Below are 17,530 nucleotides of genomic sequence, written 5' to 3'. Positions count from 1 at the left end.
CCTCTCCTGCTTCTTTTTCTTCTTCTTCTTCCTTCTTTCCTTCTTCATCTTTTTTCCTTTTCCTTATCTTACTTGTTCCTCTACACTAACCTAAAATGCACTAAACTAAAAATTAATACATATATGAAAAAAGGGGGCTCACATCGGGGGCGGCCGGCGAGGGCGACGGCGGCGGGGGGCGGAGGGCGAGGACGACGGCGACGAGGGGCGAAGGGCGATGGCGGGGGGCGTAGGGCGACGGCGGGGACGGCGGAGGGCGACGGCCACGGCGTGGGGGGGGGGGCGGAGGGCTACGACGACGGCGACGGGGGGCGGCGGAGGGCGACGGCGGCGGGGGCGGAGGGCTACGACGACGAAGGCGGGGGGCGGCGGAGGGCGACGGCGACAGGGGACGGCTCGGGGACGGCGGAGGGCGGGGGGTAACTGATTGTGAATTTTTCACAAGCCCAACTTATATACCCAGAGCATTGGTTCCGGTTCATGGCAAAGCCGGGACCAATGCCCCCCTTTAGTACCGGTTGGTGCCACGAACCGGGACCAAAGGTCAGTTTTCGGCAGCCCAAAGAGCGGGAAGCGGCGGCCTTTGGTTCTGGTTGGTGGCACCAACCGGTACCAAAGGGGGGCATTCGTACCAGTTGGTGCCACGAACCGGTTCCAATGCCCTCCTTTAGTCTCGGTTGGTGGCACCAACCGGGACCAAAGGCCTCGTGCTGCCCGTGCCCAAATGTTTAGTCCCACCTCGCTAGCAAAGAGGGGCGCACAGTGTTTTATAAGCCCCACTGCCGCACCCTTCTCGAGCTCCTCTCCATTGCAGGCTTTCAGACCTAATTGTCACTGGTATGCCTGATGGCCTACTGGGCCTTCTGCGGGCCCGAATCCTGGCCCATGGATGAGTTTCAAGTCGTATTCAGGCCGTGGAGGCCCAGTAGATGGCATATTTTTTATGTTTTCCCTGTTTTTTTGTTTTCTTTTTTGCTTTATTTATTTTGTTTTGCTTCTACTTACAACAAAAAAACTTATTTATTTTATTTTATTCCTAATTTTGCTATTAAAGTTTCTAACAAAAAAAATTCTTTATGAAAATTCTTTTTGCTTTTAATTATTTTGAACAGCAAATTCTTTGATAATTTTAGTTGCATCAATTTTATATGTAATTTTAGTTTCAATAATACTAGAGGTTGCTTATAATGTTTTGAACAGAAAATACTTTGATAATTTTAGTTTCATAAATTTTATTTATATTATTAAAGTTTATTTTATTTTATTTTGTTTCTACTTATATATTTTATTAAAGTTTATATTATTTTGTTTCTAATTACTTATTTACTTTATTTTATGATAATTATTTTTGCTATTAAAGTTTGTATCAAAAAAGTTTTTTATGAGAATTCTATGAACTCCTGACTTTTTGTGTGTTCAAAATGCACCATTGAGCTATAAGCCACATCATCAATAAAATTCTTTTTGCTTTTAATGTTTTGAACAGAAAATACCGTGATAATTTTAGTTGCATAAATTTTATATAATTTTAGTTTCAATAATACTAGAGGTTTATAAAATGCAACATTCAAAGCAATTCAACAAAACATTCAAAGCATTTCAACAAAACGAACAATCTTTTTCGAGATATCAGAGTTCCATACGAAAAATCGTCTGTTACAACATGCGTTTAAAATGAACTAGGAAAAGTTTGAAAGTTGGCATGGTATCATCATAATAGTTATGGAGAGAAAGTCTTCACTTTTTCTTTGCTTGTGTGCTTTTTTTATTGTGCCGTAACCATGGATAATCGTTATCGTTTATCAGAATGCTTGGGTCAGCCTTGACTTTGGGGGAGGAATTTCATGAAACTTTTCGTAATCTTCGGACATGTCTGTCTTGCCCTCCACTCCCACAATGTCCCTTTTTCCTGAAAGAACTATGTGGCGCTTTGGCTCATCGTATGATGTATTCGCTTCCTTATCTTTTCTTTTTCTCGGTTTGGTAGACATGTCCTTCACATAGATAACCGGTGCCACATCATTGGCTAGGACGAACGGTTCGTCAGTGTACCCAAGATTGTTCAGATCCACTGTTGTCATTCCGTACTGTGAGTCTACCTGTACCCCGCATCCTGACAGATTGACCCATTTGCACTTAAACAAAAGGACCTTGAAATCATGTCCATAGTCAAGTTCCCATATGTCCACTATGTAACCATAATATGTGTCCTTTCCCCTCTCGGTTGCTGCATCAAAGTGGACACCGCTGTTTTGGTTGGTGCTCTTTTGATCTTGGGCGATCGTGTAAAATGTATTCCCATTTATCTCGTATCCTTTGTAAGTCAATACAGTCGAAGATGGTCTTCTGGACAATGAGTACAACTCACCACAAACAGTGTTGTCACCTCTGAGACGTGTTTCCAACCAACTGCTGGAAGTCCTGATGTGTTCACATGTAATCCAGTCGTCACACTGCTCCGGGTGTTTGGAGCGCAGACTATTCTTGTGTTCATCGACATACGGGGTCACCAAGGTAGAGTTCTGTAGAACTGTGTAGTGTACTTGAGACCAAGAATGCCCGTCCCTGCATATTATTGAGTCCGCTCCTAGCGTGCCTTTTCCAGTCAGTCTCCCATCATACCGCGATTTAGGGAGACCTATCTTCTTAAGGCCAGGAATGAAGTCAACACAAAACCCAATGACATCCTCTGTTTGATGGCCCATGGAGATGCTTCCTTCTGGCCTAGCACGGTTACGGACATATTTCTTTAGGACTCCCATGAACCTCTCAAAGGGAACATATTGTGTAGAAATACGGGCCCAGAATGACAATCTCGTCGACTAGATGAACTAGGACGTGCGTTATGATATTGAAGAAGGATGGTGGGAACACCAGCTCGAAACTGACAAGACATTGCGCCACATCACTCCTTAGCCTTGGTATGATTTCTTGATCGATCACCTTCTGAGAGATTGCATTGAGGAATGCACATAGCTTCACAATGGCTAATCGGACGTTTTCCGGTAGAAGCCCCCTCAATGCAACCGGAAGCAGTTGCGTCATAATCACGTGGTAGTCATGAGACTTTAGGTTCTGGAACTTTTTCTCTGGAATATTTATTATTCCCTTTATATTCGACGAGAAGCCAGTCGAGACCTTCATACTGAGCAGGCATTCAAAAAAGATTTCCTTCTCTTCTTTGGTAAGAGCGTAGCTGGCAGGACCTTCATACTGCTTTGGAGGCATGTCGTCTTTTTCGTGCAAACGTTGCAGGTCCTCCCGTGCCTCGGGTGTATCTTTTGTCTTCTCATACACGCCTAAGCAGCCTAACAGGTTCACGCAAAGGTTCTTCGTCACGTGCATCACGTCGATTGAAGAGCGTACCTCTAGCTCTTTCCAGTAGGGTAGGTCCCAAAATTTAGATTTCTTCTTCCACATGGGTGCGCGTCTCTCAGCGTCATTCGGAACAGCTAGTCCGTCGGGACCCTTTCCAAATATTACGTGTAAATGAGAGACCATATCAAGTACGTGATCACCGGTACGCATAGCGGACTTCTTCCGGTGATCTGCCTCGCCTTTGAAATGCTTGCCTTTTTTTCGACATTGATGGTTGGTCGGGAGAAATCGATGATGGCCGAGGTACACATTCTTCCTGCATCTATCCAGGTATATACTTTCGGTGTCAGCTAAACAGTGCGTGCATGCGTGGTATTCCTTGTTTGTCTGTCCTGAAAGGTTACTGAGAGCGGGCCAATCGTTGATGGTTACAAACAGCAACGCATGCAGGTTAAATTCCTCCTGTTTGTGCTCATCCCACGCACGTACACCGTTTCCATTCCATAGCTGTAAAAGTTCTTCAACTAATGGCCTTAGGTACACATTAATATCATTGCCGGGTTGCTTAGGGCATTGGATGAGAATTGGCATCATAATGAACTTCCGCTTCATGCACATCCAAGGAGGAAGGTTATACATACATAGAGTCACGGGCCAGGTGTTGTGATTGCTGCTCTGCTCCCCAAAAGGATTAATGCCATCCGCGCTTAAAGCAAACCATACGTTCCTTGGGTCACTTGCAAACTGAGCCCAGTACTTTCTCTCGATTTTTCTCCACTGTGACCTGTCAGCAGGTGCTCTCAACTTCCCATCTTTCTTAAGGTCCTCACTATGCCATCGCATCAACTTGGCATGCTCTTTGTTTCTGAACAGTCGTTTCAACCGTGGTATTATAGGAGCATACCACATCACCTTCGCAGGAACCCTCTTCCCGCGGGGCTCGCCCTCAACATCACCAGGGTCATCTCGTCTGATCTTATACCGCAATGCACCGCATACCGGGCATGCGTTCAAATCCTTATACGCATCGCGGTAGAGGATGCAGTCATTAGGGCATGCATGTATCTTCTCCACCTCCAATCTTAGAGGGCATACGATCTTCTTTGTTGCGTACGTACTGTCGGGCAATTCGTTATCCTTTGGAAGCTTCTTCTTCAATATTTTCAGTAGCTTTTCAAATCCTTTGTCAGGCACAACATTCTCTGCCTTCCACTGCAGCAATTCCAGTACGGTACCGAGCTTTGTGTTGCCATCTTCGCAATTGGAGTACAACCCTTTTTTGTGATCCTCTAACATGTGATCGAACTTCAGTTTCTCCTTTTCACTTTCGCACTTTTCCCTTGCATCAATAATAACCCGGCGGAGATCATCATCGGGCACATCATCTGGTTCCTCTTGATCTTCAGCTTCCTCTTGATCTTCAGCTTCCTCTTGATCTTCAGCTTCCCCCGTTGCAACATCACCGTATTCAGGGGGCACATAGTTGTCATCGTCCTCTTCTTCTTCGCTGTCTTCCATCATAACCCCTATTTCTCCGTGCTTCGTCCAAACATTATAGTGTGGCATGAAACCCTTATAAAGCAGGTGGGTGTGAAGGATTTTCTTGTCAGAGTAAGACCTTGTATTCCCACAATCAAGGCATGGACAACACATAAAACCATTCTGCTTGTTTGCCTCAACCACTTCGAGAAATTTATGCACGCCCTTAATGTATTCGGAGGTGTGTCTGTCACCTTACATCCATTGCTGGTTCATCTGCGTGCATTATATATAATTATGTGTGTCAAAAGTAAGAAATTAGACAAGTATCTATCTAAAGTAAGATTTTTTTTCTTTCAGAAAGAAGATAAGAACAAGAGGCTCACCACGGTGGTGCCGGCGACGAGATCGGCGCGGGCGATCGACGGCGGTGAACACGAGGACGGGGCGTGACGGACCGCTAAACCTAGACAATTCTCAGAAAAAATAGAGCTCGAAGGTCGAGCTTCGAGATGAGAAAGCTTAACTAGTGTGGCTTGGGCATTTCATCGAACACCTCACATGCATAAGAGGTGAGCTAGAGCACCCAAATGCCCTTCCTCGCCGCCAGCAAAAAACAGAGCACTATGGAGTGCTCTGCTCGCCGGCGATGGGGTATATATAGGCAACTCATTTGTCCCGGTTTGTAGCTGGAACCGGGACTAAAGCCCAGCCTTCTGTCGCGGTTCGAGCCAAGAACCGGGACCAATGTTTGTGGGCCAGGAGCGAGGCCCATTAATCCCGGTTCGTGTCTAGAACCGGGAAAAGTGGGTCCATACGAACCGGGACCAATGCCCACGAGGCTCCGACCGACCCCCCTGGGCTAAAGAACCGGGACGAATGCATCCATTGGTCCCGATTTGTGACAGAATCGGGACTAATGGGCTGGCCAGGCCCGAACAAAACCTCCTTTTTCTACTAGTGGTAGGTTCGTCGACCGCGACCCTCAAGTATCCTATGATAATTTCTTGCCCCTGAAACTCCCAGTGTTAATTTCATTATCATCTACCTTCTACCGCCTGTCAATGGTCGTGCGTATGTGCACACGTAGCTCTATCGATCTACCCCGGCCCGAAAGGGACTTGAGCTCACTAGGATCGGAGGTGAAGCGTATGGGCGAAGCAAAGGTTTTCTTTACTTGGAAGGCTGCCGCAGTCATATTTTACCAAGAGAAGAAAGACAGTGAACGTCAAGGTAGCTATCAAGCCGGTTACTTGTGACAATATGATATGCAAGGGGACTAGTTAATTGATTCGAATGAACTGTGGTAGAAACTCTTGCAGGCTGCACGTACGCATAGCCTTGCCTTCATGCGTATCTATGGCGCCTACGAATTAGAAACACTTGAGTGTTCATTTCCTGGAAAGTCCATGGCAAGAGTGTACTACTGTATTAACTTTTACGTTATTATTAGTATGCTGTACATGTACTCCATTTAGAACAGATAATGGCTTCTCTCGTAGGATTGCATATCGCAAGCCTGTATATTCTTTGGTTAGTCTCTTACCCTGTAACATTCAATGTTTTCGCTATCGATCTTCGCCTGTCAATTCAGCTCACTGGTCATATACATGCATAGTTAGTATCGTAGTTTACTTTAGTTTGGTTCTGAGTGATAGACAATTAATGATAGCTTGAAGCCGACTAGCCGAGGATGACTTGAGCTCACTTATAAATAAAAGGTTGTTACTAGAAAGGCTGCTGCAGTAATCTTTTACTATGAAGGGAAAAGGACAGTGAAGATCAGAGTTGCTATCAAGCAGATAATATGCAAGGGACTGGATAATTCGAACGTAGTTTTGTAAAAAACCTCCAAGCTACTCCCACCGTTCCTAAATATAAGTCTTTTTAGAGATTTGAATTTGGACTACACACAAATGAACATAGACGTATTGACTATTTTAGAATATAGATTAGTTCATATTAGAATCTTTAAAAGGACTTATATTTAGAAAGGAAGGGAGTAGAAAATATCCACCCAAGCTACACCTATGTTATACCTCCAGGGTTTTGTGGAGCGACGGAGTTTCAACGAAATTGAGAAACTAAACTAAACGGGTCTGGGCCTTCTGTACCTCTAGCTCCGCTGTGTATCTCCGTCTGAGCGGCTCTACCGAAGTAAGAAGGCTTAGGCCTTGTACAATGAAAGGTGCTTAGGAGAGGTGCTTAGAGAAATAAACCAGACTTTTCTTAAGCACCGGTGCTTATTTATACGGGATAGACGCTTAACTAAGCGTCTCTTCTATAGAAATAGGCATCGGTGCTTTAGAAAAATCCGGTTTATTTTTCTAAGCACCTCCCTAAGCATCTCCCATTGTACAAGGCCTTACAGCACTTAACGGATCTCCAGGGTAAAGAAAAACCAGGTCTATATTTGTTTCTTAGAAAAAAATAGGGGGGGCATCCCTCTAGCTGCATGATTCGCTAATAATTCTCATCAAGATGAGAATTAGCAAAATCTCATCTTACGCATATGTCATTGATTTTATGTGGACATTCGCTAATATTTTTGTCGATCGACGCAAGTAAACACCAGGGATACCACATGTGTTGTGTTTACTTGCTGGTGTTCCCTTTGTCTTCTTTCTTTTCCTTTTTCCTTTTTTTCTTAAATTCTTGATTTTCTAAATTGAGATTTTTTTTTCAAAATTGCATTTTTTTTCAAATCCTGCAATTTTTTTAAAAATTGAATGCTTGAATTATTTTAAACTATATAAAACCGGTGGCCATCTTTTAGGAAATAGCAAACGAAAAAAAGAACCTTGTGAACCAGATTTTGTAAAGAAAAAAGATCACGAATTTTGAAAACAGCTTTAGGGTTTAGAAAAAGTTCAACGATTTTGAAAAGAAGTTCACGGATTTTGAAAAGATAAGTCCACGGATTTGAAAAGTCCACAAGTTTTGTAAAAAGGTTCATGAATTGAAAAACTTTCACGCAGTAGATAAAAATGAAAAAACTTTGTATAAGGAGCTTCCACGAACATAATAAAGAAGAAAAGAAGAAAAAGGAATAATGTATTTACAAGAGGTTAGGCGACCTGGTTGGTTAGTACAGTATGCGCCAAAAAAGGAGGTCGGGAGTTCTAATCACCTTGTGCACACCTTTTTTTTAGCTGTGTAACAGAAAAAAAAGTTGAGCTGACAAACAAATGACAAATGGGCTGGCCCAACCCGGAGGACAGGTGCGCTCCGTGATCAACACTTCCGCTCCTAGGCCCACCAGCTAGACGAATCCCGGTTGACATTTGCGATGTCATCGTTTTTATGCCTCAAACATTGCCAGGGTTCGATTTAGATCAGAACTGCACAGTCCAACGTGCAATCGATAGGGATTATGACTTGGGGTTCGTTTTGCCCAAACTCTACGAATTCAGAGTTTAAAATTGAACTTTTCCCGCAAAAACAGTGCTCACAAGTTATGTATCAACTCAAGTCTGTAGATAATTGAACCAAACTAAAACTAAAGTATGGTCCCCGCAATTGTAAGTAGCCAGAACAAGAAACCAAGAGACGGGAGAACTAAAAGCAAACTATGGTTTTAGCATTGCATGCAACAACAACCGGAGACCATGGAATTTTTACCCTTCTTTCTATCGGGCAACTGCACCATCTTTGTTCTTCATCAGCACCGCCGGGCGCCGGCTACCAACACATGATGGACCGAGAGTTGAGACAGGAGTCAAGACTCGCGGCATGCTTCGGGTTTTAGGGGCTTAGCTTCATGGAGATGATGGCTTGTAAGTGGCAGCTTGAGCGGAGAAAAGCATATCAACCATGCACGGGATATCCCATGCATGATGCAGCCCTTGATCTAGTTGGAGATTTAATTACATGCATATGCGTCTCCACTTCCTCCATCAATGCTGGCAGCTTTTTCCGTAGCTAGCTTTGTGCGGTCTATGCCATGTTCTACCCACCCATGTTCTTCCCATCTTATTTTCAAGTTTGAATTCATTTTATCTTTTGAACCGAGAGTCTAGTTCATAAATGTTTCGAATATTTGTGTAAAACTTTATGTGACAAAGTGATGCACTCCAGAACATGAAAAACCCTACTATAACTTCATAAGAATACATGTTAAATACAAACTCGTAATATTATTTTTGAAACAAATTTACCAAGTGCTACCAAGATCCCTGACATTGGGACGCAATAAATTCATATGTAACATTTCGATACATTATGCTAGACAAATGTCTATAATTTTGTGTGGTTTCATTAAGTCTCATTATGTTTTAAGATTCAAAAATCATTTTTCTTGAAATATATTCAACAATGGTCTCATTAAGTAGCTCTTGTCGCCAAGAACCCAAATAAGCAAAGATATCAAAAATCGTACTTTTAACCCAAAAAATATATGAACATGAAAATCAAATAAAAAAGAATGGAGTGGTTGAGTGAAAAGAGAGAAGTGGAACGGGATATACTGTGTATAGTAGTACACAACAACAGTGTATGTGTCAGAAAGATGCATGCACGAGATATCCCGTGCACAGTACAAAATCCGTTCTCAGCTTCAGCGGTGCTGTTAGGCACTTAGGCCTACAATTTTCCGCAACTTGATGCATACACGGCGGTCTCTGGACCTTGAGGCAAATTTGATAAATTTGACCTGTGAATGAAATCAAATCACAGAATGAACTGCTCGTGAAACTATTTCACGCGGCTGATCTTTTCGTGTGACACCCGACACGAAGGCGTCACACTACATTGTACAACGCCTCACAGATAGGCGCTACACGCCTGGCCAACGTTGCACCCCAAACTGCCTAAAAATTGCTAAGTCATTGTGCAGAGCCTACGAGCTAGGCGCTACACTGTATAGTGTGACGCCTAGCTCTCAGGCGCTGCACTAGTGGTTGCACTACAAAATGAAGCAACCACTAGTGCAACGCCTAGAAGCTAGGCGCTACACTGTATAGTGTGGCACCTAGCTCTCAGGCACTGCACACTGACTTAGTAATTTTTGGATCTCATGGGTGCGACGCTGCCCAGGCGTGTAGCGCCTATCTGCGAGGCGTTGCACAGTGTAGTGTGACGCCTTCTTGTCGGGCGTCACACAAAAAGGTCAGCCGCGTGAAATAGTTTTACGGGCAGTTCATTCTGTGATTTGATTTTGTTCATAGGTCAAATTTGTTAATTTTGCTGGACCTGGACCTGGATTTTTTTTTTGAAAGGTGGACCTGGATGTTGGTTGGCTCAGGAGCTAAAGTAAAGTCGGACATTGCTGGAATTTCGGCACGCGCATTGCATCACACGGTGGAGGATGGAGTCGCAGCTGATGTCGGGCTCGCCATGGACCGCTGCTTCACGCTTGCGTAGCTGCTAGTTAGACCGTCCCCTCCAGCTGGACCCTTGCTGCCGGTGCCGGTTGGGCTAGGCTTTCCACGTACTCTTGCGCGAGAGCATGAGGAGGACGAAGCGTGGCGCGAGCGGGCGACGGGCGTCCGTCCGTCCGCGGGGTCGAACGCGCTTTGTCGTAGCACACATGCTGATACATGCATGGGCCCGCGACATTGACGGCAAACGCGGACCGCTTGGATCTGGCTCTCGGAAGCGGCAACGACACGCGTGTCAATTCGGCCGTTTGGGGTTGAGCTGACCTGGATCAGGGGCTCAGGGCTATCCTCGTGGGTCTGTTTTTTCTTTTTTCTTTTAATAACACAGTCGAGACGAAATCGTTCATACGTACACGTATACACTCATCTTTATGAACGTACACGCACTTCTTCTATAAATATTTTTAAAGACTAAGCCGGCATGTCATATTCAGATTTACAAAATCGTCGTAGGCACCTCGTTATCGACGGAAACGTCTCCTCCCACTGAAATCGCATCGCCGAAAATCCTGAAATAAATCCAGGACTTTAATCCTGATTGGCTAGGGTTATCACTATTCCTCTAACTATCCAACCACAAATTGGTTCACTATCATCGTGGGTTTGTTGAACCGTGCTAGAGGTCTGCAGGATGTTTGCGAAAGTCCGAACGTTCGCCTGTCCAAAAAAAAAAACTGCAACATACCTTGAACTAGTTCACATGTGCATATGTGTGCCTCGCGTGCATGGCAGTGTATGTATGCCATGACGGAAACCGATGTGCATGCCTGTGTGCATGGTGGAAGGCTGCATGGCGTATGATGTACTTCCTTCGTTCCTAAATATATATATTTTAAAGATTTAAACAAGTAACTGTATACGGAGTAAAATAAGTGAATCTAAACTTTAAAATATGTCTATATACATCTGTATATGATAGTTTATTTGAAATCTTTAAAAAAATAAATATTTAGAAACGGAGGAAGTATATGCTTGTGTGCATGGCCTCGATGGGGGAAGCCAAATTTGACGGAAGCGCTGCTGCTGCATGGCGGAAGCTGCGTGGTGATGGCGGAAGCCGAACAATTTTTTAAAATTAAACAGTTGCGGACATTTGAATTATATAGGGTTTGAAGACCGGCTCCCGTATCCATGTCTGGACACCAGTTTAAAATGGTCTGCAGACAAATATCAATGTCCATTTTCAGAAGAAGTTTGTGTTAGAAAATCGTCGGTTCGGATCTTTTTTCCGCCCGGCGGTCACAGGCCGAACCCGGCGCGCTGGGGAGCAGTTGGAGGCTCCAGCGTTAGGGAAAAACACGCCTGGCCCACACCGACAGGGAAAAAGTCAAGGTTTTCTTCCCCCGACTCGCCTCGCACCCTCCGCGCCCTCGGCCACCACTAGCTATATCCCGGCGACGGCCGCCGCCCTACTCCGCTAGATAGCCATTCCCCGCCGGAAAATAGCAGCGCTTCGCCGCGGCAGCCCCTCCCACAGCAGCTGGGCGTTTCCGGCCGCCGTTTCCGGCCGCGGAGGCGCGGTTTAGCGGCGGGTACACGCCCACCGAGCGCAAGGTGTTCGGTGTTTTGCCTGTCTCGGCGATGGACTCGGATGACGAGGAAGAGCTCGCCGCGCTGCTGGAGGAGGAAGCCGCGGCCGACGTCCAGGAAGAAGAGCATCTCATGGTGCTCGCTGCCCTCGCCCAGCTGCTGGCGAGCCATGAAAAGCCGCGGCGAGGTGGCTCGGCGCCGGGGCAGTTGAAAGCAAAGAACCGGCTTCGTCTTGAAGGCTACTGCATGCTCTACTCCGACTACTTCGCCGATGCTCCACTTCACGGCGAGAAAACATTTCGGCGCCGTTATCGGATGAGCCGAAAGCTCTTCCTCAGGATTGTGAATTCCATCCGGGAGTTCGACAACTACTTCAAGTGCAAGATGGATTGCACTGGCGCTCTTGGATTCACCTCCATCCAGAAGTGCACGACAGCGATGAGGATGCTTGCATATGGAGCTCCCGGTGATTCACTCGACGACTATAGGCGCATGGCCGAGTCCACCAGCATAGAGTGTTTCTACAAGTTCTGTCGGGCAGTGGTGGCAGTGTTTGGGCCACAATACTTGAGAACACCCAATTCGGAAGACACTGCTCGGATTCTAGCCCAGAATGTAGCAAGAGGATTTCCTGGGATGCTTGGAAGCATCGACTGCATGCATTGAAAATGGAAGAATTGCCCATTTGGTTACAAAGGCGCCAAAGGCGGTTGCAGTGTGGTGCTTGAGACGGTAGCCACACAAGACCTTTGGATTTGGCACTCCTTCTTTGGTATGCCAGGAACTCACAATGACATCAACGTGCTGCAGTGCTCTCCTGTTTTTGCCAAGCTCATTGAGGGCCATTCTCCTCCGGTGAACTTCCAGATCAATGGGCACCAATACAACAAGGGGTACTACCTAGCAGATGGCATCTATCCGAGATGGTCGACATTTGTGAAGACGATTTTAAATCCTGCGGCAGGAGGCAAGAACGCATGGTTTGCGAAAGTTCAGGAGGCTTGCAGGAAGGATGTCGAGCAGGCATTTGATGTGCTCCAATCTCGATTCGCTGTTATTCGGTACCCCGCTCAGACCTGGTCCAAAGATCAAATGTGGGAGATTATGACTTGCTGTGTCATCTTGCACAACATGATCATCGAGAGCGAGCAAGAAGACCCAGTGTTTGACACCGAACCATACTACAGGCAGGGTCCTCTAGCCAAAGTTGATCACCATCTACCGGCAAATTGGACTGCCTATCTCAGTATGTGTCAGGAGATCCGAGACCCACAGGTGCATCATCAACTGCAGAAAGATCTGATTGAGCACCTATGGAGGCTCAAGGGGGACGCCGTGTGATGAAATACGAGTTTTTATTTGTTGAACTATATAATTTGTATTGAACTATTTGTTGTTGTACTATTTTGTTGAAGTATTTGATTTTTCTGTGATGAAATATGTGATAAGAAATAATTGTGTTGATAATTGAACGCCGAAACACGGCGAAACCACGCCGAATATGGGCCTATTTTTGTCCATATGGGCCCTTTATTCGTCGAAATTGGGCTGCAAAGTGGGCCAATTTCGGCGCCTGGGGGCGAGTTGGGGGCGACGACTGGGCGCAAAACCGCCCCAGCGCCGATTATATCGCCGGCTCGCCCCCAGGGGGCGATTTTTATGCGTCCTGGGGGGCCAACGGCTGGAGATGCTTTTAGCTGATGGACGCTAGGAATACTAAAGGCCCTTCAGTATAAGAATGAAACTATTGTATATATACACTCCTTTTTGTGTATGAGGAAAAGAGAGAGAGAGAGAGAAACACGTAACGATTCATGGCAAGCTCTGGTATGTATGGACAGCAGCCAATAGGTAGCCTTTCTGCGTGTCATAATAAATTTTTGGTAAAGTGTGAGCGGAATGGTCGATGCTCTTGTCATGTCATGGATGTATGCGCACCCCTGCTCTACATTGACACGACTCCGGAAATATCTTGCCGTGTAGCTAGTCAAAAATATCAACTGCCTATATGTTTGAGTTTGACGACGAAAATACCCACAAATTGCACATGCAGTAAACATTTCAGCGCAGCAAATTTGAATAGGATGTGGGTGCAAAATCGCTGGTACTACTCTACTACGTGCAGCAACGTGAAGCCCTTCCACGGACAGTGACGAGATCGAGTACGACCCCGATGCCTCATAAGTGGGTCCCGCCTCCCGCGTACATGCATAGGCCTTGCCGTCGGATCTCCTTCTCTCTCAGCTGGCCTATAAGTACTTTTGTCCTCAGGCAAATCAAACATACCCGCAAACAAACTTGCCACTGGCACCCACCCAGTAGCACTTCTCTACCGTGCCGCCATCTCTCTCTCTTTCTCACGATTCTCATCGACTGAAAGGCGAACCGTAATAAGCATAAGCACCATGGAGTTCGCCGGAGAAGTCGACGACTTCGCTCTCGACCTCATCCGCGAGCACCTCCTCGGCGCCGACGGCGGTGTCCTGGCGACGGCTAACCATGATCAGGGCCCCTTTTGCGACGACGTCACCTTCCCCGTGCTGCCACCTTCCGCGGCCGAACCGGAAGCGTACCTGCAGCAGCCCATGTTCTTCCCGCAGCAGGGGCAGCGGCAGGAGCAGATGCTGGGTTACATGGACCTGACGCACCAGTACGTGAACTCATATCCGGCCGCCCCGGTGGTGTTCCGGGCGCCAGAGCCGGTGATGATACAGTTCGGGGGCGAGCCTTCTCCTGTGAGGGCGCTGTCGTCCACGCTGACCATCTCGGTGCCGCCCCAGGGCACGTTCCGGTGGGTGGGGACGGCTGCCGCCGCAGCGCCAGCGCCGGCGCCGGTCGAGGACCTCCGCAAGTACCGCGGCGTACGGCAGCGGCCATGGGGCAAGTACGCGGCTGAGATCCGCGACCCAAAACGCCGGGGCTCCCGCGTGTGGCTCGGCACCTACGACACCTCCGTGGAGGCCGCGCGTGCCTACGACCGCGCCGCCTTCGGGATGCGCGGCGCCAAGGCCATTCTTAACTTTCCGAACGAGGTCGGCACCCGCGGCGCCGAGCTGTGGGCGCCGCCGCCTTCCGGTCCGGCGTCCCAGACAGCAGGCGCGACGAACAAACGTAAGAGATCACAGGACGAGGACGCTGACGTCGAGGTGACCGGAGTGGTAATAAACAAGGCCGTGAAGGCCGAGGCGCCGTCGCCGTCGTCGGCCCGGGTGTCGTGGGACACGCCCTCGTCCGTGTCGCGGGGGACAGCGTCTTCGACGGTGACGTCGGTGGCCACGACGTCGGAGGGAGGGTTTCCTCGCACGCCGTCGAGCTCGGGCTTGGAGTACTGGGAGGCGCTGATGGGAGGCATGCCGTTGCTGTCGCCCCTGTCGCCACACCCGGCCTTGGGTTTCCCGCAGCTTAGTGTTAGTTAATTGAAGGATGGTTCATTAAGCGATAGAATGTTTCCTGTGTTTGTCAGAAAAACAGAGTAGGCACCCACACACAACACTTGTTGAACACTAGATTTATAATTGAACAAAGTTATTATAATTGAACGTTCCAGCAGAATTCTACCAACATTGTTGGGAGATTGTTAAAAATGATATTATGAGGCTTTTTGAGGCCATGTATGAGGGAACACTTGATGTTCAAAGATTAAATTACGGGATCATTACTTTGATTCCTAAGATCAATGGTGCGAACAAAATTCAACAGTTTAGGCCTATTTGCTTGCTTAGATGCCCATATAAGTTGATCACAAAGGTGTTGGATCACAGAGCAGCCTCCTATGCTGACATCTTGTTTAGCAAGCACCAAAACGCCTTTATTAAACACAGAAATATCATGGATGGGGTGCTTACTTTACATGAAATTCTACATCATACTCATATAAAGAAGAAAGTTGGCATCATTATTAAACTTGATTTCGAGAAAGCTTACGACAAGGTTAACTGGGATTTTTTGCTTAAATGCCTTGAGATTAGAGGCTTTGGTGAAACTTGGTGCGGGTGGATGAAGAAGATCCTCCACAATGGTACGGTTAGTGTGAAACTAAATAATACCTCGGGACCTTATTTTCAGAGCCACAAAGGGGTGCGGCAAGGAGATCCCGTGTCCCCTTTCTTGTTTAATATTGCTGCTGAGTGCTTGTGTAAGATGGTTCTACAAGCACAAGCAAACGGGCTGATTGATGGGTTGGCCTCGGATTTGGTAGATAAGGGAGTGGCCATTCTGCAATATGCAGACGACACAATCCTGTGCATTGATCACAACCCTGAAAAAGCACTCAACATGAAACTGTTGATGTATATGTTCAAACTTATGTTAGGGTTGAAAATTAACTTTCAGAAAAGCGAGATTCTTAGTGTGGGAGGGGATGAGAACATTTTGAAAGAATATGCTGATATCTTTGGCTGCCAGATTGGGCATTTCCCAATGAAATACCTTGGTGTTCCTATTAGCTATTCAACCCTGAAAGGCGTAGACTGGGAATACCTAGAGGCAAAATTTGTCAAGAGGTGCGAATCTAGATTGGGAAGTAATGCCTCCTCGGGGGGAAGGCTGACTTTATTACATGCTAATATCTCCATCATTGCTTACTATTATATGTCTATGTTCCTTTTGTCTAAAACCATCATAAAGAGGTTGGATAAGCACAGAAGGAAGTTTTTCTGGCAGGTGACTAAGAATAGAAAAAGATATTACCTGGTCAGATGGTCTAGGATCTGTAGATCCAAGGAAAAAGGGGGTTTGGGTGTGAAAGACCTCCGCAAACAAAATATATGCCTGTTGGTGAAATGGTGGTGGAAACTTGAGATGAAACAAGGGCTTTGGCAAGATATTATTAGAGCTAAATATTTGGGTAGAGATACGGTAGCCTCAGTTAAGGGGAGAATCAATGACTCCCCATGCTGGAAGGCCATTATGAAGGTGAAAGATCTGTATATGGCTGGCAGGAAAGTTGTCGTGCATTCTGGCAACATAGCCAGACTATGGACTGATCCAGTTGGCGACCAAGCTCCATTTGCTGAACAATTTCCTCAGCTCTTTGCCATTTGCAATAATACTGATTGTGTCATGAAGGATTGTTTGGATGCTAACCCTGTCACCTTCTTCCGAAGGAGATTGACCTCTGAACTTAACGAGCAATGGAAGAAAATGGTGTTGACGGTTAGGGAAACCTATGTATCTATGGAAAATGATAGTATCAAATGGGGACTGGGTCCAAAGCCCTACTATACCACTAAAGCCTTATATACCTACCTAGAAAGAAACATTGCTGGTTGTGATTACCGCTGGATATGGAAAGCACATATTCCTTTGAAAATTCAAATTTTCATGTGGCAGCTATCGCAAGATGCGGTGCTGACCAGAGATGTGATGAAACGTCGAGGATGGAAGAGGGAACCCAAATGCTCTTTTTGTGGGGAGAGGGAAACCTCCCAGCATCTCTTTTTTACCTGCCCCGTTGCCAGAGTTACCTGGAGAGTGGTTGGGTGTATGTTTGGCACAGACCTGTGCCCTAACAACTTGTGGCAGGCTTTTGTTTGGTGTTATACTTTTTTCCCGGATGGCGATGTCTTTTATACAGTGGGCATTGCAGCTCTATGTTGGGCTATTTGGACCTGCCGCAATCGATCTACTTTTGAGCACATCCCTCTCAAAACCTCATTTGAATGCATTTTTTCTGCATGTGCACTTCTTTGTTACTGGGCAGGACTGATGAAGCAGGAGGATGCGGCGAATCTGAGGGCTGGAGGTGCTCTACTGAAGAACAATGCGTCTCGCATGATGAGGATTTGCGCAACGGCACATCAGGATGGAGGAGTGCACTGAGAGAG

General features: G+C 46.5%; 1 protein-coding gene across 1 annotated transcript; it reads left to right on the top strand.

The window, feature by feature from the left end:
- Positions 1-14,008: 14,008 nt before the first annotated feature.
- LOC123185890 (ethylene-responsive transcription factor 6-like) lies at positions 14,009-15,244 on the top strand. Its single transcript, XM_044597704.1, has one exon. It carries the CDS (start codon positions 14,111-14,113, stop codon positions 15,119-15,121), a length of 1,011 nt encoding a protein of 336 aa, XP_044453639.1. The 5' UTR covers positions 14,009-14,110; the 3' UTR covers positions 15,122-15,244.
- Positions 15,245-17,530: the final 2,286 nt, after the last annotated feature.

Source organism: Triticum aestivum, chromosome 2A (genome assembly GCF_018294505.1).
Source record: "Triticum aestivum cultivar Chinese Spring chromosome 2A, IWGSC CS RefSeq v2.1, whole genome shotgun sequence".
Classification (NCBI taxonomy): domain Eukaryota; kingdom Viridiplantae; phylum Streptophyta; class Magnoliopsida; order Poales; family Poaceae; genus Triticum; species Triticum aestivum.
This window is presented reverse-complemented; position numbering and strand designations above follow the sequence as displayed.

Excerpts from the sequence above, each read along its gene's own strand:
- LOC123185890 (XM_044597704.1), top strand. The coding sequence starts at position 14,111 with ATGGAGTTCGCCGGAGAAGTCGACGACTTCGCTCTCGACCTCATCCGC.